Source organism: Ceratotherium simum, chromosome 22, assembly GCF_057802395.1.
Source record: "Ceratotherium simum simum isolate JZ-2026a chromosome 22, ASM5780239v1, whole genome shotgun sequence".
Lineage (NCBI taxonomy): Eukaryota > Metazoa > Chordata > Mammalia > Perissodactyla > Rhinocerotidae > Ceratotherium > Ceratotherium simum.
In genome coordinates this window covers 28,631,121-28,655,202 of record NC_141921.1, presented here as the reverse complement: position 1 = coordinate 28,655,202, position 24,082 = coordinate 28,631,121, and the positions used below count along the sequence as shown (strand labels likewise).

Genomic DNA, 24,082 nt, shown 5'->3' with positions numbered 1-24,082 from the left:
TCAGGAGGAGGTACCCTGACTTAACCTCCACATGGAATTTCTCTAAGCAGTGCTTACACTTTCTTTGGGGCTTTTATGCTGGAAGGTTAAAGATAAGCTGATTGTCATCTTGACTCTAATCAACCCCAGAAAAGGAGCACAGAGGACCATCTTTGAAGCCCAATTGTATCAGATAATCAGGAGACAGAAGAAAGTTTCATTTCCTCTGCTTTTCAAGAGGCCACCTTATTAACCCCTTGTCTTCACTTACCAAGCATTTTCTGTGTGCTTACCCTTTGTGTAGGCACTGTACTAGGCATTGGGAATATACCCTGAGATAGTTCTAATCCCTGTCCTGAGGGAACATACAGTCTAGCAGAGAAGACAGGCCCTAGACAAGTAATTACTTATATTGAAAGGAGAACCAGCTAGTTATTGTCAGCTTGCCTTTTTAAGAAAATGTTTTTATTAAGTAAAATTGCATGCATAGCAACAGTAAAGAGTAATATAATGAATCCCCTTGTACCTATCACGCAGCTTCAGTAATTATCACCCCAAGGCCAATCTTCTTTCATCTCTATCCCCACCCACTCTTTCCTACTACTTCTCAGATTATTTTGAAGCAAATCCCAGACTTCCATGACATGTCATCTCATTCATAAATAAACTTGACTCTTTATGAGTGGCTCTCAAGAGAGAGAACCATGATATCTTTTCCTTCTATTTGTATTTTCATATCATGCTTAGCACTGTAACACAGTGAACAGAAAGAAATGTCAGGGAAAATAACATTTCAATTCTCATTTCAAAATAAAACATGAGGGTACACTTTATACCCAATTAAAGAATTTTAATTATTGGCAGTAAGATTTTTTTTTATGCTTTCATCGTCCTCTTCCTTAAAATCAAACCAAGAAAATCAAGTTTTAAAAACGGGTAAGGAGAGCCGGCCCAGTGGCGAGGTGGTTTAAGTTCGCGGGCTCTGCTTCCACGGCCTGGGGTTTGCAGGTTCGGATCCTGGGCAGACCTATGCACCACTTATCAAGCCGTGCTGTGGCAGGTGTCCCACATATAGTGGAGGAAGATGGGCATGGATGTTAGCCCAGGGCTAATCTTCCTTAGCAGAAAGAGGAGGATTGGCATCGGATGTTAGCTCGCGGCTAATCTTCCTCACACAAAAAAAAGTTATTTTGAATGTTTAATATCTATGGTATAGATTTCAGCCGCAGCCAATGTATTTCCTTGTAGGATAACATATTTAACTCCATTGCATCAAAATAAGAGGTTATATTAACATGTAATACTTCTTTACATAAACAGAAAGTAAATATTTGCTGAATTGAAATAAACCATCCCAAAGGGAAAAATTGCTCTCTTTTTGGTAGTATTTGTTGTAGAAATTTGTGTATTTATTCAGCAAACATTTATTGAGTGCCAAATTCATGCCAGGCACTGTGCCAGAAGTGGAAACACAAAGATGAATAAGTCGTAGTCTTTATCCTTTACCCTTAGAGAGGCTCGTAGTGGAGACCAGCATATAAATAGATGGTCTCAATTCAGTGCAGTCAATGCCGTGACAAAAGAGAATACAGGATACTGCAGAGAAAGAAGACGGGGTTCCTAACTGAGTTGAAAATACACCAAATAACCTATTAGATAGGTTACCAGGCATTAATTGAGTTTGGAGTGCATTTGATGAAATTATTATTCCAGTAGACTGGAAACAGCTCTGGGCTTCGACTCTGTTACCGCCCAACATCTTAACAGCTATATGACCTTAAACAAGTAACTTCTTTTTTGAGCTTCAGTTTCCTGTATCTATAAAATGGTGAAAATATTACAGGGATGTAGTGAAAATATTACAGTGCTATAAAAACATTTTGAAAGCCATAAGGCCCTATCTATAGAGATATAAGATATTATTAATATAGGACACAAGTAAATTATACATGTTGCTTTGGGAAACGACATAGAATTAAAATAATGATCGCTTGACTGGAAATCTGTCTTAGTAACTATAAGGAAACTATGAGAATTGTGAAACATTTTTTAATTCTTGATTTTATCTTTCATCTCAGGGTCTCATTACAGTGAGATAATATATAAGATTATTATATGTATTTCTTTTCCCCCAGGCTGACATCTACAGATACCATTCCTAAAAGCAAATTTCTTGCACTGGGATCCAAATTTCGATACAGTGGCCGAACTCAGGCTCAGACCAGGCAAGCTAGTGCTCTGATTGACAGACCTGCCCCACACTTTGAGCGTACAGCAAGCAAACGGGCATCCCGGAGCCTTGATGGAGGTTTGTATTGAATATTGATTTCTTGTGATCCTAACTCTTTAGGGAGAGATAAAGGAAGTACAGTTTTCTATAAGAGAGCCAAATGAAAGAATTCTCAGTGTTAAAATGAAATGGATCTTACTAATTATCTAATTTAGTGGAATCATCTTAAGGAAAGGAGAATGGAGGTTCAGAGAGAGTAGTAACTAGATCAAAGTTGATGAAAAAAGCACAATAGTTGGTACTTAATAAGTGACCCCAAAATATTAGCTATCATTAAGATACTGTTAATATTCTGGCCAGAGCGTTATTATTTTGTCTTATATCATCCAGAACCATGCTACCATATTGTGGTTTGTTGCATTACGGGAGCACATATTAGAAATACCTAGCCCAGTAAAGGAATCAGACATGGATCCACCACACTTGGAAAAGAGATTATTCAAGCAGTAGGACTTTTGTGCTTCCATATTGCGAGTCATACTTCTTTCTTTCTGGTGTTTCTCTATTGTCCTGAGTTTTAAGGGGCTGTTTTAATAATAACAGGTCAAGGAAGATTGCAGACTTTGTCTTATTTAATCTTCATGACAACACTAGGAATTAGGCTCAGAGATTAAATAACTTTTCTTAAGATGTGATAGTTGGTAAGTGGATTGGAGTACAGGTTGGTTTAACTCCAAAACACATGTTCTTTCAGATACTTACTCATTTATTACTTCGTTCAACAATTTATTTTACACTTCCTTTGTGTCAGGTATTGCTCTAGTCACTGGAGATACAGCTGTGAACATACAAACATGGTCTCTGCCCTCAGGGGGCTTACAGTCTTGGGTAGAAACAGAAAACAAAACAAAACGATTTCAGATGGTCATAAGTGCTGTGAAAAATATGAAACAGAATAATGGGATAGAGTGTCTGGGGATGGGGGAGACTGGGGAGCTGTTTCAGATGGAATGGTCCAACTAAATTTAGAAGGTTCTTTTGAGGAGCTTCATTTGAATTGAGACCTGAATTATGAGAAGGTCGCAGCCATCCCAAAATCTTGAGGAAGAGTATTCTCGAAGAGGGAATAGCAAGTACAAAGACCCGCAAGTAGGAATGAGCTTGGCATGTGTCTAATCAGTGCTGTCCCATAGAACTTTCTGTGCTGATGGAAATCTTCTATTTTGTGATATCCAATTTGGTAGTCAGTAGCGACATGTGGCCATTATGAACTTGAAATGTGGCTATGTAACTGAGGAACTAAATTTTAATTTAAATTTAAATAGCCACATGTGGCTAGTAGCTTCCATATTGGACAGCACAGGTCTAGATCCTAGTGAATGAAGGGGAGAGGAGTGAAAAATAAGTGAGGTCAGAGAAGTGGGCAGAGGCCAGGTTGTATAGGGCCTTGTAGGCCACAGTAAAGAATTTAGATTCTATTTTAATTGCAGTGGGAAGGTATTAGAGGGAGTGATATAATCTAGTTTCCATTTTTAAAAGATCACCCTGACTGCTGGGTGACTACTCCACTGAAGGGGGAGTGAGGCAGAAGCTTGGTAAAGTCTGTTGCAGGATCTGGGTGAGAGATGACAACAGCTTGGACTTGAGTATTGGCAATGAAGACAGTGAGAAGTGGCCAGGGATATATTTTGGACATAGAGCTGACAGAATTACTTTAAATTAAATGTTGGAGATGGTAAGGAAAAGAAAAAGTTTATTCCTAGGCTTGATTGAGCAGAGTTGGACATATGGAAAGTCAAGACCTCTGTTTTGGACATGTTAAGTTTGAGGTATGGTCACTCAATCCTCATGTCTGCCATATTCATATAACACCATCAGGAATTTCCTTCCTTATCCTGTAAATCACCCTACCTCCAGTTTACCTTAGTCTTGGGGAGCTATTATTTTTATCCCCATTTTTCAGTGAGAAAACAGGTTGGAAGGTTTAAGCAACTTATTCAAGATCTCACAGATAGTAAGTTGCAAAGCTAGGACAAAAACCCAGGTCTGTCTGATACCCTATCCCATGGCTTTTTCTGCTAAATGGAATTTCATAGTTATATAGATATAATGGCTAATATAGCCTTTCTTTCTAATAGCAAAAATAACCAAAGATTCAAGTGCTAACAAGCTTTGGTACCTTGAACAAATTAGAAAGGCTTATTTATAGAGACACTTACATTCCTTACAGAAATCACGTCTTAACTGTCTCTATTTTTCTAGCTGTGGAAACCTCATAGTTCAAGACTTTAAAAAATCTTGATGTCTATAGAGACCGTATCTATTGACCATGTTCCTAGGTGGGGGGCAATCTCCAAAAATTTGTCTTCAAAATGCTGTAGTAATGCTTGAGATTCCAAAGCTAAAGCATGTAAGACAACTCTAAAGGAAGACAGTCAGCTTTAGTGGCTTTACCATCAGTATCACAAAGTTTTAGGACTTGGGGAAAAAATTGAAATCATTTATTCCAGCCACCTAATTTTATAGAAGTGGATTGACTCTCAATTGTTAAACCAACTTTGCATTCTTAGAATAAACTCAATTTGATCATAATATGTTTTTCTTATTATATCATAGGATTTTTACAACTATTTTCATAGGAGAGAGAGGCCTATAATTTTCCTTTCTGGTATTGTTGTGGTCGAGTTTTAGTATCAAGTATATACTGGCCTCATAAAATAAGTTGAGAAGGATTTCCTCTTCTTCTGTTCTCTGGAAGAGTTTTCATAAGATTGATGTTATTTCTTCCTTAATGTTTGGAAGAATTCACCAATAACGCAATCTGGTCCTAGAGATCTCTTTGTGAGAGGGTTCTCTACTTACAGATTCAATGCCTTTATTAGATAAAGGACTGTTAAGTTGTCCTAGTTCTTGTTTCAGTTTTGGTAGTTGTGTTTTTCTAGGAAATGCCCATTCCATCTAAATTTTCGACTTTATTGACATAAAGTTGGGTATCTTTTTAACATCTATAAGATCTATAGTGGTGTCCCCATTTGTGTTCCTAATATTGGTAAGTTGTGCCCCTTTTTTTCTTGGGCAGTCTTGCTACACATCTATTAATTTTATTAATCTTTTCAAAGAACCAACTTTTGGTTTTGTTGTTTTTTCCTATTGTATATTTTTAAATTTAAGTTATGCCAGCTAATATCTTTATTATTTTCTTTATACTTTTATTGAACTTTTTCTAATATCTTGAAATGGATACCCATTGATATTAATTATTTCTTACAACATAACCTTAGAGTATAAGTGACTTGCCGAAGGTCACACAGTCAGCGATAGAACTGGGAGTAGAATCTAGGACTGCTCTGCCAGACCCATGGTTTTTACTCTTCACCATGATGACTTCTTTTTTGCAGAAGAGGGAGAATAAAAGGTATTAATAGTCAATATTCATTGAGCAGTTAGTATGTTTCAGGCACTGTTCTAAACATTTTACATATATTATCTTTTAAGCATCTGAATTGCATGTAAACTGAGTAGGACAAATTTTTTTGTAGTTTTGTTTTCAAATGTCTTCTTTTTCTCTGTGTGTTATCTTCTCAGTATAAGTACTGGAAACATGTCTATGGAAACTATTTTTCCCTCCTTTTCCTACATATTTCTCCATTCTTCTTAATAAAGAGACTTTTCCTTATTATGCCTCCCCCTTTTTTTAAATTAATATAAGCCTCTAAGCTAGTGATAGTATATTAGGGAAACTTTTACAAGAATTGCTTTATAAGGGGCCTCACTTTAATGATACAAATGAACATTCCCTTTCTCTGTTGTATCTGGTGCTCAGAACATCTGCTTCAGCTGAAGAACTAAAACTGGTTCAAATCCTAGTTTATACGATAGAGTGGTAAGTCACAAGGATAACTAACAATGACAAGGATTTTTCAGCTTTTATTTTTGTTGCCCTTTTTGCTTTAGAACCATTTCCATATATTCCTGTTTAGTGCCAACAACCTAGTGAACAAGAAGCATTTAGGAATTCTTGTTTTACTCATGAGGAAACTGGGGCACAAAAAAAGTTATGTAACTTGCTAGGGTCACACAACCAGGCAGTTCATCCACTTGGTGAGTAGTGGTTGCAGTGGTTTTTGCCAGGGGAATACATCTGTATCATCCTTGGAGCTTTAAAACAAAACACATGGTCAAGCCTCACTCTTAGATACGTCATCTGTGTGTAGTGGACCCAAGCATCGGCTGGGTTTTTTGTTTGTTTTTCAGTATCCACAGATGATTCATGTGGGCCCTCTGATAATGGAACCACTGACCCATTTCATAACTATTGTACCTGTACCGTACTAGCAGAAATCGTGCTAGCAAGTAACAGAGCTGGAACTAGAATTTGTCTCCTTTTACTCAATATGATCGTTTAGAGTTTTACTCTTTACTGCTCTATTGTATAACTGTCTAAGATTCTATTGTCGTCAGACAAGAGCAATATCATACTGGAGTTAATGGGTCCATAAGAGTATCACAGCCGGCGCTCTGCTTTGTCTAGACTGTCAGAAGTGGGAAATAAGTGAATTTTTAAGTTAAGTATTCTCTGTATATGCACCAAAATCTCGTAGTAGCTCACAAATGAATTCATTAAACTGAAGAGCCAAAACGTCTTAAAAAGTAATCACTACCCCCAGCACTGTGAATATACTAAAAAGCATTGAATTATATACTCTGTGGTTGAATTATATAGTATGTGAATTATATCTCAGTAAGCTGATTAAAAAAACAATGACAGTCACTACCATGATTCTCTGTTGTGATCCGTAGTTTGTAGTCTTCTTATTGAGAAAAGGAAAGAAATTTGCCTCTCTCCAGGGCTCCTGGGTGATATCTTTCACTTGAATTGCATATCAATGTGTGCATAATTAATTTTTGCCCAACATACTCTTGAAATAATATCAGCCTATAACAAAAGAAATGCAAAGACTTGGGTATAACATTAAAAGTTATTAATATTTAGGGTTTAAAAAGTATTTTTTTATCCATTGGATAGAGTTAATATCTTCCACATTTTACAAAACATGAAACTTTTTGCGTCTGTGTCTAACTGCCAGTTTCCACACTACTTTTCCATATACAGTACAGATTGCTAGGGCTAGGAATGCTGAAGACGTAAATCATTTGGCTCCGCGATATTAGTAGTATTGGATTAAAACCAAATGCAAGTGGCAAAATAACACATGGTGAAAGCACGGGCTATGTTTCTGTGATGCCAGGCAGAGTTGAATTAATTCTTTGAGAGGAGGTGTGAATAGACATGTATAAAGATACTTTAACACAACTGTGAGCAAAATATTTTGTCACATTCTCCTGTGTTGTTAGATTTGGTCTGCCGTCTGCCATTCTTGCATTGACTGGCTTAGAGCACCCATGAGGAGCAGGGACTTGCAAGAGGCCAAAGAGTTTTCATTGAAAGATAAAGTAGATCCTTGTGCTTCTGCTGTTTTTCCTATGTATCCTCTGAGGAATGATTTCTTTCACTGAAGATCATTACAGGGTAACAAGCATTTCTTTCTTGGTGTTGTGTGTATGAAGTAGTTGTGAATTTCAATTTTTTATCTGTTCTCATTCATGGAATTCCTTTGTTTTACCTAATCCTTGCTGCTTATTAATCTAAATTTATCAGGATAAATTAAGTTCAGTGTACTCAGTTTAAGAAGGCAGGAAAGTGTGTAATAAAAATTGTAAAAAATTCCATGCAAAATAATTAAAATTGAAGTCTCAGTACATGAAAGGATAACGATCTGTTATCAGAAATATTAAATCATGTGGAAACACACTGCATTCCTAGACATGCCAGATAAGTGAGGTTTTACTACAAAGTGTATAGATGTTTTCTTTTAGTCCCTGAAAGAATGAAGATAAAAATCACAAAAAGAGTATGACTGATTGGTTTTTTTTGTTGTTTTTTTGTGAGGAAGATCAGCCCTGAGCTAACATCCATGCTAATCCTCCTCTTTTTGCTGAGGAAGACCGGCTCTGAGCTAACATCTGTTGCCAATCTGCCTCCTTTTTTTTTTTTCCTCCCCAAAGTCCCAGTAGATAGTTGTGTATCATAGTTTCACATCCTTCTAGTTGCTGTATGTGGGACGTGGCCTCAGCATGGCCGGAGAAGCGGTGCGTCGGTGCGCGCCCGGGATCCGAACCCGGGTGCCAGTAGCGGAGTGCGCGCACTTAACCGCTAAGCCACAGGGCTGGCCCTGACTGATTGTTCTGAAGTAAGCGATCTGAAACTTAGATGCCCAATAGTCCAAAGCAAAACAACTATTAACTCTGTGAAAAGATCATTCTTTTGTCATAAGCCTATATTGTATATTCTCTCTAAAATAGTCTATATATAGCCTTTTCCCTAAATCAAGGTTTCTTAACCTCAGCAACGTTGGCCTGTACACACTAGATGCCAGTAGCCCTTCCCACTTCTCTTCCCAGTTGTGACAACCAAAAATGTCTCCAGACATTGCCAGATGTTCTCAGGGGGACAAAATCACCCCTGGCTGAGAACAGCTGCCCTAAGTATATTAGAGAATAGGAGCTATAATACAAATTGATAAGACTCTGGGAGAAGGCAGGACAGAACTCAAAAGGTTGTTGTTTTTTAAGGATTAAAGGCCAAAGGTTTTGAATTTGTATTATTTTGATCAAATGACTTATTAAAAAGGAAAGCATCTAGTTCAAAGACTTGCCCTTAAACAAGCTCCAAAAAGTGTACATGTCTTATCAAAAGATCCATTTATCAAGGTATTTTGTAACCATTCCAAGGAGGCTTCACAGAAGAAATCAAACTTAATTCTTTTTTCCTAAAATATATTTTTAGGTTCCTGACATCACCTATAAATAAATGGATCTTTATTTCAGAAAGACTTCATGGAAGAAATCAGACTGACTTAACCTTTTTTTTCCTTCATAGACTACATTGCAGGTTCTTGAAACTAACAGATTACAAGGTTAAACAATCTTGCTAACTTTTTAATAAAATGAATTTTCAATTTCTTATTTTGATGCCCCCACTACCACCTGTATGGAGCATGATCGTCAGCACATTTTTGCTTTTCTATTGAAGGTACTTTTGGCTTGCGTATTGCCGTCAGTTACCTGGCAGAGCACTAAAGATTTATTTTTCACCATCTGTATGATAGCCCACTGGACGCTGTAACACTCATATGTGTCCTGGATTCACAATTAATTCACCTGGTGACTTTGAAGTAGTAAAGTGACTCTTGCCCTCACTTATTCTTCCCTTTCCCTGTCTCACATAGCAGCGGGTGTCGATTCAGCAGACCGAAGTCCTCGGCCCACCTCTGCACCAGCCATTGCTGAGAGTCAAGTCCCGGAAGGCAGCGTCCCAGGTGCACCTGGCAAAAAAACAGTAGTTTCTAAAGCACAGAAGGAAGTGGAGGTTGAAGTGAAAAGGGAAGAAGTGCCACCTGAGCAAGCTGAGGCAGAGCCCACGGAAGTGTGGAAGGTATGTCGTGAATCCAGACATCTAGCTAATTCACTTTCTGGTTTACAGGTGTTAACTCCTTGACCAGGAAGGTTTCAAAGCATTGATTCTTGTAGAATCCTAACAAAGTTATTTCTTCCTCACTGTTTCTGAAAGAAGGTATCTCCCATGAACCTATAAAATATTTTCATAGAATTATGTCATGAAGACTGTAAGCTATCCCAGAAGTTTTCAGGTGACCCACGCCTTTACTCAACTTATATCTGAAAAAAGGAGTCTATAAAACACACCAGCACTGTGATCACCTACTTTTAACAATAAGTTTTACTGATCCAGGGGGAATCTCCACATTCCTTTTTAAGAATAAGCTCTGCTAGTGTGATTAAAATATAATTTGATTTCCTAAGATGAATATGTGTGCAACATACTCAAAGAATATCCAGGTATTACATAAAGCACATCTATGTGGTTGTTCAAATCTTAAGTAGCTTTACAAAAAAGAGGAGCTCCCTTATGTAAAAGAGGTTGTGCTACTTAGTTGCTTACAGCTCTGAGTTGATTGTACCCACAGTCCTTGAACGTTATTGAAAAATCAGCAATTAATTAGCAGATTTCCCAGGGGTAATAGTAACTGGACTGATCTTTTATGTGCTGGTAAGCTTTTTAAACACTTGTAAGCAGTGATGAAGTTGAGGAGTTAGTTCAGATTTATTGAAGTAAATACAGGTCTCACTCTTGACAACGGGAATTAACAGAAGCAGTCTGTATAAGGAAAATTACATTTTTATATGTCTGTTAAGAAATTTAAAACCATATAAGACCTTACTAAGTGCTCGCACCTTGGCAGATGGATTAATCCTGTTCTTTTGGAGCCAGTTCCATATCTAGTTTGTCTAGAGCAGTGGCCAATCTGGCTGTGTTTTGACTGTATTAAAACAACTGTTCAATATGACATTTTACCGTCCTTTGAGACCACCTTGAGTCCCAGAGAGAAAAAGAAATTGAGTGAATGGTGGGCGTTTGCGTTTCTGTACCTAGCCAAATGCGTGTGACATTGGCCAATAGGTTCAGTATAAACAGAGCCTTTTTCATGTTAGACTACCTCAGTTTTTAATGTCAGGATCTCTTACCTGGCATTTTTGACTCTCTCTCCATTTGTTATACTAACTGGAAACTGTTGGATTATTGGAGTTAACAAGGAAGTCTTTTTGAGTGACTAAGATTCCTTTGGCTTTCTGCTAACTTACTTGTTTTTTCGCCCCTAAGGCAGCTACAAGTATCTTCAAGAATAGGTTCCCTTGGTTCTTGGGACCTCTGCAGAGTGGAGAGATCACTTCCTGGTATATGCTCCCCATTTAAGTGCCAGTAGGGGGGTCTTCCTGTCGATTAATTTTGTATAAACGTATGTTTCGAGATATTTGTGTTAAGATCAGACTGAGAGCCACCTCTGATAACTTTTATTACTATAATAGTAATGACAGAATTAAGGGTGGCTGAGTTGATTTTATTTGTAGCACTTCGAAAATAATTATGGAATTTACCTGAAGCCATATTTATTATATAAAGCAACAGCAATAATAAAGTAGCCTTGTAACTGTGTAAATTTCATTTTCTAGCACTAATTTGGTGCCAGATGGTGATAGCTTTTTGACATCTTGAGTCATTTGACAAGACCTATTTTTCAGGTGTGGAGATAATGCCTCTCCCCATGTACATCTTTATCTCATTTAATGTTCTGTATAGGGGCACACATAGCACTAGTGTTGCTACTTGGCGTCCATTCTTAGACTGAAGTAGAGGCTCTCAATTTCTTGTGGTTGGATTGCTAAGGACCCAAAACAGAAAGTCATTATTCACTTAAACAAGTAATTTAAGCTTTACAAAATAATTAAAAACTATCATTTGCTAAGCATTCACAATCCTGTGAAGATATTATTTCCATTTTATCAACAAAAACCTTAAACTCAGAGGTGAAATAACTTGCTAATGGCCACAGCAAGTATACTGGGGTTCAGAGTAGAAATGACCCAAATTGTTAATTGCCCCTGGTAGTTAAAAGTGCTGTAGCTGGATGTGCTTATGATTTGACAGTGTCACAAAATTTGGTATTATCTTATGTTCTTTACATTCAGTCCTAGAGAAAATAGCACAATGCCATTGTAGTCTGAAGTAATGCTGGCAAGTGTGATTAAAAAGAATGTGTCAGGGCCGGCCCCATGGCTTAGCGGTTAAGTGCATGCGCTCCGCAGCTGGCGGCCTGGGTTTGGATCCCGGGCTCGCACCGACGCACCGCTTCTCCGGCCATGCTGAGGCCGCGTCCCACATACAGCAACTAGAAGGATGTGCAGCTATGACATACAACTATCTACTGGGACTTTGGGGGGAAAAATAAATAAAATAAAAATTAAAAAAAAAAAAAGAATGTGTCAAAACTACAGGCTGATGAGGTTCTGTAAAGACCTTAATGATAGAAAATGATTGATTTGACCCTTAATCAAAGTTTTCTACTTTGGAAATATCCAGTGCTTTAGGCATTGCTCTCTCTATTATGCTTCCTCTTAATAGTCTGTCTGGGTTTTTTTAAAATTTATACTTATTCCATTTTGGGTATATAAAATGACTATTACTAAAAGTATTTCAAAGCTAGGCAGGAGGCCTTTGTTATTCTCTTCCTACTATTAAGGATGAATCTTGTCTGTTTACCAAACACATGGGCTCCAGCCCCCTAGAGAGGAGGTTACAGTGCGTTGAATGTTGCAGCTGAGCCCTGTGTATGCTTATTTATAGATCAGCCTTGGAAGTAATTGCATGCGTCAGTAACAACTTGGATTGAGTTTATTTTGATGTTTTGTTGTCTAATAAACTCAAAGGGGAAACTGCCTCCTTAAATATCTTGATCAACTAACAAAATTTTTTGTATTTACCTGCTTGGTGTCGTATGTGGTTTATTATGTGTGTGCTTTAACTGTAAATCCTTTCTCTTTGTTTCTAACATGTATGTCATACATTGATATCTTCATTTGTAAGTTTGTTTTTAAATGTTATTTAGGGCCGGCCCTGTGGCTTGGTGGTTAAGTGCGCGCGCTGCGATGCTGGTGGCCCGGGTTCGGATCCCGGGTGCGCATTGAGGCACCGCTTCTCCGTTCATCCTGAGGCCGAGTCCCGCATACAGCAACTAGAAGGATGTGCAGCTGCGACATACAACTATCCACTGGGGCTTTGGGGGGAAAAAATAAAATAAATAAAATCTTTAAAAAAAAAATAAATGTTATTTAATGTAGAACATTAAAAAAAAGCAAAACAAAAACATATGGCTTATTTAAGCCTAAATTATTATATTAATATTATTTATTTATTTATTTTTTGCTGAGGAAGACTGGCCCTGGGCTAACATCTGTGCCCATTTTCCTCTGCTTTATATAGGATGCTGCCTCAGCATGGCTTGACAAGCAGCGCGTCGGTCCTCACGAAGGATCCGAACCTGCAAACCCCAGGCCAAAGCGCAGCATGTGAACTTAACCACTATGCCACCGGGCCAGCCCTAAATTATTATTTTTAATAAGTACTTTTTAATAAATAAATATAAAAATGTTTTTTTTCATCAATAGAATAATTACTTTAATTTTCTTTTTTGATCATTTGGCTGTCCATATACCTCTTCAGCCTTGAAAATGTGGTGGTAAACTGACAGATTGCTGTTGAAAGTAGTATCCTTCCCTGTACTACCCGCTATGAGACTGCATCCTGATGATTACATATCAGCTTATTTCACAACCAGCTTCAAGATGCGGCTTATTTGGAAACAACACCATTCATAGAAACGTACTAACCTAAAATGTTTTTACCACTTTATTTCTTAAATGTAGGTGGAAAAAACCCACATCGAGGTCACAGTACCTACCTCAAATGGTGACCAAACACAGGTTTGTGCCAACAGACCACTTGTTCCTTTTCCTCTCCCCTCCTCAATTTTTTCTTCTCCCCCACTCCCTTCTCCTTAAAAAAAATTATAAAATGAAGGTTCAAACAAACTTCAATGAGCCAATATTTTGTCATTTTTCTTTTCTTTTTTAATAATGGCAAAACAGAAGCTTGCAGAAAAAACTGAAGATCTGATAAGAATGAGGAAGGTTAGCCATTTTTCTTTCACAAAACTACATTACCATCACCCATGCTGACTTTTACAGTGCATTAAAAAGACAGTGATCCATTCTTTTCATTGATTTCTCTCAATCAGAAACTACTTTCAAATAGCAGATATACATATATATGCATGTGTATATACATATAGGCATATACACATACACACGTATACCAAAGAAATTATAATCCTGTACTATGTATTGAAAAGTTTCATTAAAGTAAACTTTCCAGAAGGAAAATATCTTTTTAAACACAATGAAATAATTAGTGAAGGCCAAACCTATCCTCTATATATATATTTAAGCTTTATAAGAAATATTTCACAATAGCACCATATTTCTTGGAATCTTTCACAATATTTTATACATATTTATTATGGAAACCATCATAGCAGCAACTCCCAGTATTGTTAGTAACTATGGGTTTGGCTGCTCTGCCTTGTTCTTCCCAACTGTAGAGTGGGATGAATCAGTTCTTACCGAATAGGTTACTGACTGATCATGTATAAAATGCCCTTAGATCTTTCTTATGAAAGATATTAGAGATATATATACTGCAGTATTACCAAGTATGAAATATGTCCAAAAAGCTAAATAATGTTTTAAAACATTACTCCATGGGACATGGAGTTTCAAAGCTTCTTAAAGTCATGTATTTTAAGATAACTCTCCAACAGCTCAATTTACAAAATGAACATAAAACAGCTTGTTACGTAAGAAGCCAATGAAGCCAGGAGCACTGTCTATTTAAATAACATCATCACATCCTTCCATCGTTCATGAACAAGGTCATCCATTTTCTAGTGGTAATCATGTTCTCTGTGTGTCCTTGTGGTTCTGTGACCATTTCGTGTTGGCATATGCTGCGCTGTGGACATTTAATTTTAAATATTTTTTTGGTTTGCCAATTTGCAGTTTTTTCCCGCAAGAACAACATTTTAATTTTTTATGCTTTTCTGTTTTTCCCTCTTTCATTTTCACAGAAAAAGAGAGAGAGACTAGATGGTGAAAACATTTATATCAGACATAGCAATTTAATGTTGGAGGTTTGTATGAACTTGAAGCTTATTTCAGTTGGTTGCCTGCAACCTTCTGCATTCTTTGCTGATCCCCCTATCTTCTTTCTATGCTGCGTTTGGTTTTGCATGCCCTTGCATGAGAGAATTTAGGTTTAAAATGCTTTTGCATGTTGGTAAACATGAAGATATGCAACCATCTCTCCTTCTGACTCTTTAGTTTTCATCTCTCATACTTATCTAAAAAATATATGATTGGGACACCTCTGCCTCTCATGGTTCCATTGTTTTACCCACTTTTAGAAAGTTCTACATCACTGTTAAAAGTTCCTTGAATTTTCCAAGAGTATAAACTCCTATATGTCCCAAGCATCAAATTTGTACAATATTTTCATCTTCTGAAGCAAGAAAGTGTAGAAGAAATGATCACAATTCAAAATAAACTTAAAATTTGGGGGATACTAGAAAATGACAGAAGAGCAGTCAGGAAAACAAAAAAAGTAATATACGGGAAGGAAAGAAGGGAGCCTAGCATTTAATGCATAGTTAGTGTGATATAAGATAGTTTAATCATGAAAACAGGCCTGTGGATGTGGGATTATTATTTTAAAGATGAGAAAATTGAGGCTTAGAAAAATTAAGTTATGGTCACAGAGCTGGTAAATTGGTAAAGCTAGGATTTGAGTTAGGGTCTTTCTAACTCTATTAATACTTTTTTCCGTTCAGAAATAGCAACATATTGTCTGCTATAGGAATTGTAAGGTCGTTTTCCTATTATATTCAACATTGGTCAGATTTTTACCAGACCTATATTAGTATACTTATCTAGTTTTGGGCTCCACATTGGAGAGGTAAATATAAAACTAATTAGAAGATTGAGGGAACTCTATGAAGAAAAATTAAGGAAACTGGACTTATTCTGTTTGGAAAAAACTTGAGTCCATGTTAGTTAACACATCAGAAGAACTCTTATATAGAAGCTGGTGACCTAATTATCTTATAGTTCCACTCAAGACAGAGCCTGAAGAAATGGGTATAAACTCTGACATCAGGGATTTAATTTAAATGTAGAGGAAATATAAAGGAAGATGCTAAACATGGTTCTTGCCTTCCTTCAGGAAGCTTTCAAGGTGAGGAAGTGGGGAGGAGAGAAAAAATAAACAAGTAAACAAATAGCAATAAAAAGATTACAAGTTATATAAAAGCAACAAGTAAACAAATAGCAATAAAAAGATTACAAGTTATATAAAAGCTATCAAGGAAATAAACAGTATGCTGTGCTAATAAAAGGGATCCACTCTAAATCAGATGGACAGGGAAGTTCTCTCTGAATAGGTAACATTTTAGCTGAGACCTGAAAGATGAACACATATTAAATGTGGTAAAGATTATTAAACTAGAAGTTTGAAGAAGCTTTTTTAGATAGATCTCTGGTTTAATAAAATGGCCTCTAATAATTACCTAACCTCATCTTATTCTTTGTCAATACACATATTTTGAGTGCCTGCTCTGTATAAGATACTTTAATAAAAGTAATAAAAATTATGGCCAGCCTCCATTGATCATGTACTGTGTGGTGGGCACAATAACAGTGCTTTATATACATTTTCCTTATGTAACATGAGGTTTTCTAAGCCTGGACCCTAGGATATTTCAAACTTGGCAACTAGATCTCTTTGCCTTAGTCATAACCTGAATGTTTCTGCTTCTGAGATTAGGAAGAATAACAAATGTCAGTTGATCTCCTTGTACTCAGCAGTGTGACATCTCCCAATTCCAAACATGCCTATTTCTTGACTAGTCCATCTTTAGTGCTTCCTCTTACCTGGAACCTGCAGGACCAATCATATATTTGTCATTTGTTCCATGAGGTGTGTTATGGCTTCTGAGACTCACAAAGTCCCTGTGTGTGATGTGTTTTTTCCCAGCATTTGATTGACAGCCGTGAGAGGGGATTTCTAAATAAGTGTGTTTGAAAATTAACTAACTACCTTTTGAGAATATTTTATATTTAATGAAGTGTTTGGTTTGATTGCTGCTAAAATTATAAGATGATAGGCATCAAAAAGTGTCTAACCTGAAAACAGCCAAAGCAATTTGGCTAACCATCATTCTCTAGTTATTGTAAAAAGTTTTTTTTCCCCCTAAGGAAGTTCTCTCAAGTTATCTGTCACTCTAGCAGGTTTTTTTTTTTCTTTTTTTTTTTTAAGCATTCCTTCCTCCCCCTACTCCTACCTCACCCCCACTAATGCTTTGTTCTGGCACAAATAAGATTGAGTTCATTTTTAGATCTACCGCCTCCTCCTCTATCTCCCAAGGGGAACCTGTAGCAAGTGTCTGTGACAAATTCTATTTAGAACAGGTCCCTTTGAGATCTTAATTTTACTCTGTGCCACCACAGGTTTCCAACAGAGCCAGCTAAGAAAGATGGAGAAAGCTCCCTCAGAAGCTACTAATTTTATTGAAACATTTGTTGTCTCAGGTTCCAAGCCAATCAAAAACTAGGCAAGAAGAGTAACAAATCAGCAGCCTCTTATATTAAGAGGCTAACCCAGAGAGTTATGATTTTTCCATGGCATCTCTTGCTCATTGTTGTTTGGCTCCATTCATGCTTTTAACTCTCCCAACTGTGTTAAGTTGTTCTTGGCCCAAGCAGATTTACTTTTGTCAGAAGCTGGGTCACAGGGCCTTACATGCCTGGTGGGTCTCAGTTGCTCAGCCTACAATGGAGTCTTTAACCGAGCTTATTCATGCTTTTCTTTAGCTAGTAAACATACTTTTCTTGTTTTCAGCTGGAACAAAAGTGCAAACTGTTGTTTCCCCCATAGCGAAGCCCATGTTCATGAGCTATCCTCACATTTCATCCTAGCAAGCAAGAGGTACCCTTATGGGGGAGCTACAGGATTGCCCTCTTTGGGTTAGTTTTCTCTTTGACTGATCTCAAAGCAAATATACGTGGTTCAGTCTTGCAAAAATAAAAAGAATAGACGATTAAATGAATATCTCCATAATCAAAATTGTTTCATGTGCCTCACTGATTCTTTTTCCTATGCCATTTTCCCTTTGACATTGCTTTTGAAAAATTTTCTTTAATGAAGCCTATACTGCCCCAGAAAAAACTTTTTAAACAAATTTTTATTTAAATGAGTTCCAATTTTTTTTTTTCAAAATGAGGCTGTTTCCCACGGAGCCAAAAAAAAAGAAAGGCTAATCCCAAAATTCACACAGCGTATTTGGAGATATATTTAGTACTATGCTTTTCTTGGATACAGAGCTGCCTTAATATATAATAAACACAGAAATTTTAGCAGTCATCAAGTGATGAGCTCCCACATATTTGATCTCAAGCACAGATCTTTTGAGTTTTTTTGGAGCAGTACATTGGACAAAGAACATTTGAGTTTTTGTCTTCAAGTTGTAGTTCCCAGATTATTTCTGGCCAAGTTTCCCTTTTGAAAGTTGTTATATACTTCCTGTTATATGAACCTGAATATTATTTCTCATATTGTTTCTAGCTTTATTAACCTTAGTTTTGATCATTTCTGTCTGGAATATCCTCTTTAAGAGCTTACCCCTAGTTGTTCAGTATTCAAATCTGCTGGATCAGTTGAGTTATTTTAAATTGTCAAGGAGATATAGAAGGTATTTGACGAACTCTTATTAAATCACTCCCAATCCATTGAAGGTTATTGGGAGAAGGTCCCTATTTTGAATTGTAGTAAGGGATGAAGTGAAGTTGTCAGAAGCTGGAAAGTGTAAGACTTTTAGTTTGTGTAAATAGTATTGGCAAAGAAAAAAAGCCATTGTATTACGTTCCCCTGAGTAATTATTCAGAGACAGTAACAATCTGCCCTGGAGACTTGAGCCTGGAATTTCAGTAATAAATTCTTACATCAAGAAAGGTCTATTCCTGTTTACTAAAAACCAACAGCCACCTGGTAATAGGGAAGCAAAACTATCTCTAGGCAGATATAGAAGGACACTTGATGATTCTAACCCACCAAGGCAAGGCAGCCGGTGGTGGGAGTTGAATCTTTCACCATGTCCTGCATTTAACAGTTTCTCCTTATCTATTGCTATCTCCATCCTGCCTGAGCTGAGCCTAAATCAGTTCACGTTAAGCTGAGGCTAAAGTGCATTGTGGGATTACCTTCTTGGGATGAGGAGCTGGAGATCTAGCGCTGTGTCATAGTGGGAAGAAGAGTTGTAAAATTAAGGAGTGAGCTCTTTGTGGGTTATCTAACTGCTAAGAGCTATGGGGTTATGATGCTTCACTGCTTCCAAGAAAAGCACTTTGTTTAAAAAAAAAAAAGAAGCAAGCAAATATACCATGTTGTATATTTACAACTTGAATGCAATTTATGGATTAGTAATATCTATCCTGGATGTGGTGTGTTTTCTACCAGTGCCCATAGTCTGAGATGGGCTTCCCTTGGTGTGTTTTTTTTCCCTGAGCATTTATTGTTTTGCATCTTTGTCCTTTCAACTGTAGGATTTAGATAAAAGTCAAGAAGAGATCAAAAAACATCATGCCAGCATCAGTGAGCTGAAAAAGAACTTCATGGAGTCTGTACCAGAACCACGACCTAGTGAATGGGATAAACGCTTATCCACTCACTCCCCCTTCCGAACACCTAATATCAATGGCCAAATCCCCACAGGAGAAGGAGTGAGTACTTTGTCCATGTCACCAGGTGTGAGAATGTGTGAAATAAATGTGTTTGTATGTTAATATTCTGTATCTGAGAGCAAGTTTAGAGCTGAAATTTAACTTTGGTGCCTCACCAATTCGTTGCAGCTTTAAGGCATTCATAATCAAACACTTGTTTTTTAATTTATATGGGCTACCCAGTCCAATTATGGGAGCCATTTAGAGGTACCAGAGATGATCAGGCTCTGAGAACTGTCTGCAGCTGCATGCTTCTGGCTAGTGTGTGTTTACGAATTGACCATAAGCCAGTGGAACTTTATGTTCAAACTGTGCCTTCAAGGACCAGAGAGTTTACTAAATTTAGTAAGGTCAAAACTGGAAAGGGATAAGCATTTTTTTAAAACTTTATTTGAACATTTGCACGACTTAGAAATGTCTGGAATGGTTGACCACAATTATATAATAAACCAAGAAGGCCCCTAAGCCAGAGAATGCAAAACACCAAGTATTAATGATTGCATTTCAATTTTACAAAAACTATTGACGATTTATTTTATCTTTATGAGTAACATCAAGCTTTTAATACACTGTTTTATAAGATAGTCACATTTAGAGAAAGCCAGGGATACCTTTCAGAAGCTGTTCTTTTTCTATTGTTATTGTCATTACCTATTTTAGAAATCTTAACACCTGAATAAATTGAATCTATGTAATGAGAATATCTTAAACGTTACCTTGAACTTATATTTAAAGATTATTTACTTAATCTTTAGCCTATACAGGTAAAATATTTATATAAAAAGTCACAATGACTCAATGAGGGATTGTAATGGTTTTAAAATTATATGCTTGTTTTTCCCCCAAAGCAGTAGCCATTCTAGTTAAGAAAGGCAAAGTGATGTCTTAATAATTAAAAAACTTGTTTTCATATTCAGAATTCATGGTAAATTATCCAACTTATTGTTTAGTTTCTGGAACTGGAGAAGATAATAAAAGTTGGTACACGAAGAGTAGTTTTTATGTTTTTCAAAATGTGGTTAAAATTGGCTAACAGTTCTCCAAATAGAGCTGAACCAGTTTCACCAAGTAAGGCTGGAGCTGAGTGATGGGCAGCTAAATAGTTACCAGGGATGACAGGGTGCAGTTGTTCCTCTTCACTGTCCTCTCAGCCTCCATTCCCTGATATGAATGGACATTAGTTCTGTATTCTAAATCCAGAGAATGTACCCTGAACTGAGACAGTGACTCTGTTTTCTATAAGTCTTTGACTCCATGAGAAAATGCCGTGTCGCTCTCTCTCCTGGTTAACCTTATCTGCATACCATAACTGCATATTTTCTAGAAGTTTTCTTTTTGACTCTGTGCAAGTAGTAAACGATGCTCAACAACTTTGGAAAAGTAACTTAGTACTCTCTTGGATGAGGTTTGGTAAATTTGAATCAGTCTCCATTTCCAGAAAATATCTTATCTTAATAGAAACCCTTCAGAAACCATCTCAGGGCTGGTTTTGGGAACGGCTATGTCATTCTGTGGACTTTAAAGAAATGACTTTTTATAAATTAAATTAAATTAGATCAGTGGGGAGTACTTGAGCAACTTTAGCTCTATGCTTATGTATATTACCCCTCTAAATGAATAATGGAATAAATGAGAACTGTACTGTGATAACCTTTTTTTGTATAGGATAATTCCACTTTCTGGCATATTTTACTTTTTATTTAATAATTAGGACAATATTTCTGTTCTCTGGGGATACCTCTTCCACCTTTGACAGCATTGTTGTTGCATTGCAAGGCAACTGAATTTTATATAATTTGTGTATGACCAGGTGAAGAAAACCTCTGTCCTTCCCTCGGAAAGAAAGGTTGGTGGGCCAGAGGTAAAGCTGCCGTTATGACTTGTGCTTCTCAATCAGAACGTGCTCTTGTCATGGCACTTAAGCAGATAATCCCCCCAGAACTGAACAGCAGCCGCTGAGTAATTTTTTTTTCTTTTGGCTATACTAGTAAATTCACGCTCACCGCCTTCTGACCTAACACATAACATTTTCACTGCTGCAGCTTTTGCAGCTGTCAGTTTGCTTATTTCGGCGCATGGCTGGTTGAAAAGCTGCATGAAGATGTAAATATGTATTCGGAGAGAAAATGAATTTAATTGTACCCTATTCTTTTTATGTTGTCTTTCTTCTCCTCTTTATTTTCTTTTAAAAATCATTATAATTTTGCATCCTTTCTTTTCCTTTTTTCTTTTTTGCTGACCAGTCCCCCAGCTACTTTCTCCCTGATACATATCACTTAGGGGTGTGCAAAGAACCAGTGCTGAACTTCCAAACTGATCAGAGAAGGCTGGCTCAACTGAGAGAACTCAGAGCCAAGTTTTTCCTTTCATAGATGACATCTGTTATGACTGGATGGCAGAGTACAGAAATTGTGGGGGGAGAAAAACTTCTCAATTGGACAATTGGGAAAAAAATAGCTTTCCTTAAAAGTGTCAAAAATATTTGCTTAATGTGATATATAAACCTTCATGATGGTCGTTATTATTAGTTTTAATCATGATTCTGAGAGAGAAGGGGAGGGAGTTTGCAATTGTTGAGATTTGTGGGTTTGGGGGGCGGGGGTTTGGTAGACCTTGGAGGCACATATAAACTTTTATACTTTTGTTTTTCTTTTGCAATCTTTAAAATGTATAGGATTAAGATTTTTATTCCCTTGAGCAAAAGCTAACTGCCATACTGAATGAACTGTTGAAGTTTTTTAAGTCTATATGAAAAGATATGAGGATAACTTTTTATATTCTGCCATTCTATTTGTAATAAAAGTAACTTTTCTGATGGCAAGAAGAATGCTTCATTATTGGCTTTGCCCAATTGATCTAAGAAAAATTGGCAGCCCAAAGCAATGAAAAATGACCCAAAATTCATATGTGAATATCCTCGAAGGAGGAATAAATACTATAACTAAGGAAGCCCAATGATTCCTTGAACTTTCAGGACTTTTAATGTTCATTCATTCAAAAAATTATCCATTGGGTTCCCTACTGTGTGTATTATAGAAGCTTCGCCAGGATAAATTGCCAAAGTAAAAAAAGAGCGTCCAAAAGATCTTCCCAAATCCTTTGCACATCCCCAAGTATCATTTTTGAGCATTTTCCATCTGTCATTTTGTTCATCTTTCTCTGTCTTTCTTGATCTTCTACCGTGAAAGCAGACACAGGAACGTGCTCTGTTAGTGCAGGATGAAGAGACAATTAAAAGGCAAGAGAGATCTACTGAAAGAGCCTTGCCCCAGCAAGAAAATGAAGAAATTCTTCCCAAGGTTTCTATTCCAATCCCTGAGGATCACAAGTCTCTCAAAAAGTGCCGCCTCTACTCTAGTAATTTTCTATATCCTCGTATTCCTTTCATGATGTCTTTTCTTGTGGTTCTTGCATTGGCTATTTGGTGGTTGGTCTTTCTGTGATCGGAAAACAGGGTGCTCATCTGAAATGTCAAGACTAAAACCCTTGAACTTTTGTCGTTGGCTTCTACTGTGTTACCTCCTGTGTGATGCCCTTTAATCGTGATAGTTCACTGTCCTAGGGGAGCTCTTGTGATCACTTTTCTGTCAATAAAATGTCTCTTTGTAGAATATGTATCATGGGCTACAAAGGAGTAGCAATGGATTGCCCAAGCCAGCTTTCCTCATTGAAGTTTAACACATTTAGATTTAAGCATATGGCAGGTTGGTACTTTCCCCAAAGCTGTAACTCTTTTATCCTGCATGTTCCTATTGTTTACCGTTGCTATGTCCTCCTCTCCATGTTTCACACAAAGCAAGATACTCTGTAGAAACATTTGATGGAATATTTTCCTAATCTTCTGTAGTCATTTGTGTGGCATGGGCTCTGTAGTTTAAGAAAAAAATTCAACTTGCTATCCTTTCAAAAGCCTTAAAATGATGCGTTTTAATCTGTGTATCCATAACCACTCCTTTTCTTGAGATATCAAACCAGTTATACAAAGGCCTTTTTTGGAAAAGGGCTTTTGACTTCTGTGGCCTTCTTATGTGTATATCTGAGATGTATAGGACAAACAACTTTATCCTGCCTAATGTATAGAAGAGATCTGCAAAGGTTCAATGCCATCTTTTCACAAGTAGAATGTTGATGGTTTAAGGAAAATGGTGCTGGTGCCCCTTAGCCTCCAGCCAGGGCTGAATTTCCCGGACTACTCTGCCCATCTTTAAAAGTCCTGGAATACAGAGTTATTCAAGATCTGTACATAAACATACCCTTCCTTGAATTAAAATACTGTGTTACTTCTTTATAACTTAAGTCATTATATCGCTAGAAGCAATATTTAGCCATTATAAGCTTAAAATATATATCGATATATTTTGTTTTCCTGATAGACTTCAGACCTGTTTATTCTTATATTTGTCTTGAAATCAGTTGTTTTTAATCCATGGTCTTGTGAACTAAAGATCTATTGTGACGAGTATGTGTCCTCTGTTTGCATGTTGATCTTTAAGGCTTCCCTGAAGTAAATATGAGTGTGCTCTCTCTTCACAACACAACTCAGATGCCTAACCTATTATTTTTTACCTCAAT

At 37.0% G+C, this 24,082-nt stretch overlaps 1 protein-coding gene across 21 annotated transcripts in view; it reads left to right on the top strand.

Moving 5' to 3' along the window:
• The window catches only part of EPB41 (erythrocyte membrane protein band 4.1), a 184,314-nt gene that overhangs the window by 122,467 nt on the left and 37,765 nt on the right, over positions 1 to 24,082 (top strand). For 4 of the 21 annotated variants that reach the window (XM_087446422.1, XM_087446415.1, XM_087446426.1 and 1 more), the window contains 6 exons: positions 2,115 to 2,287; positions 9,499 to 9,704; positions 13,550 to 13,606; positions 13,772 to 13,813; positions 14,809 to 14,871; positions 19,334 to 19,510. In XM_087446422.1, the coding sequence (XP_087302548.1) occupies positions 2,115 to 2,287; positions 9,499 to 9,704; positions 13,550 to 13,606; positions 13,772 to 13,813; positions 14,809 to 14,871; positions 19,334 to 19,510 (718 nt within the window). Of the gene's footprint in view, positions 1 to 2,114; positions 2,288 to 9,498; positions 9,705 to 13,549; positions 13,607 to 13,771; positions 13,814 to 14,808; positions 14,872 to 19,333; positions 19,511 to 21,753; positions 22,054 to 22,701; positions 22,810 to 24,082 lie in introns of those variants that run through there. The other 17 variants (XM_087446424.1, XM_087446416.1, XM_014784045.2 and 14 more) reach the window with 13 other exon arrangements.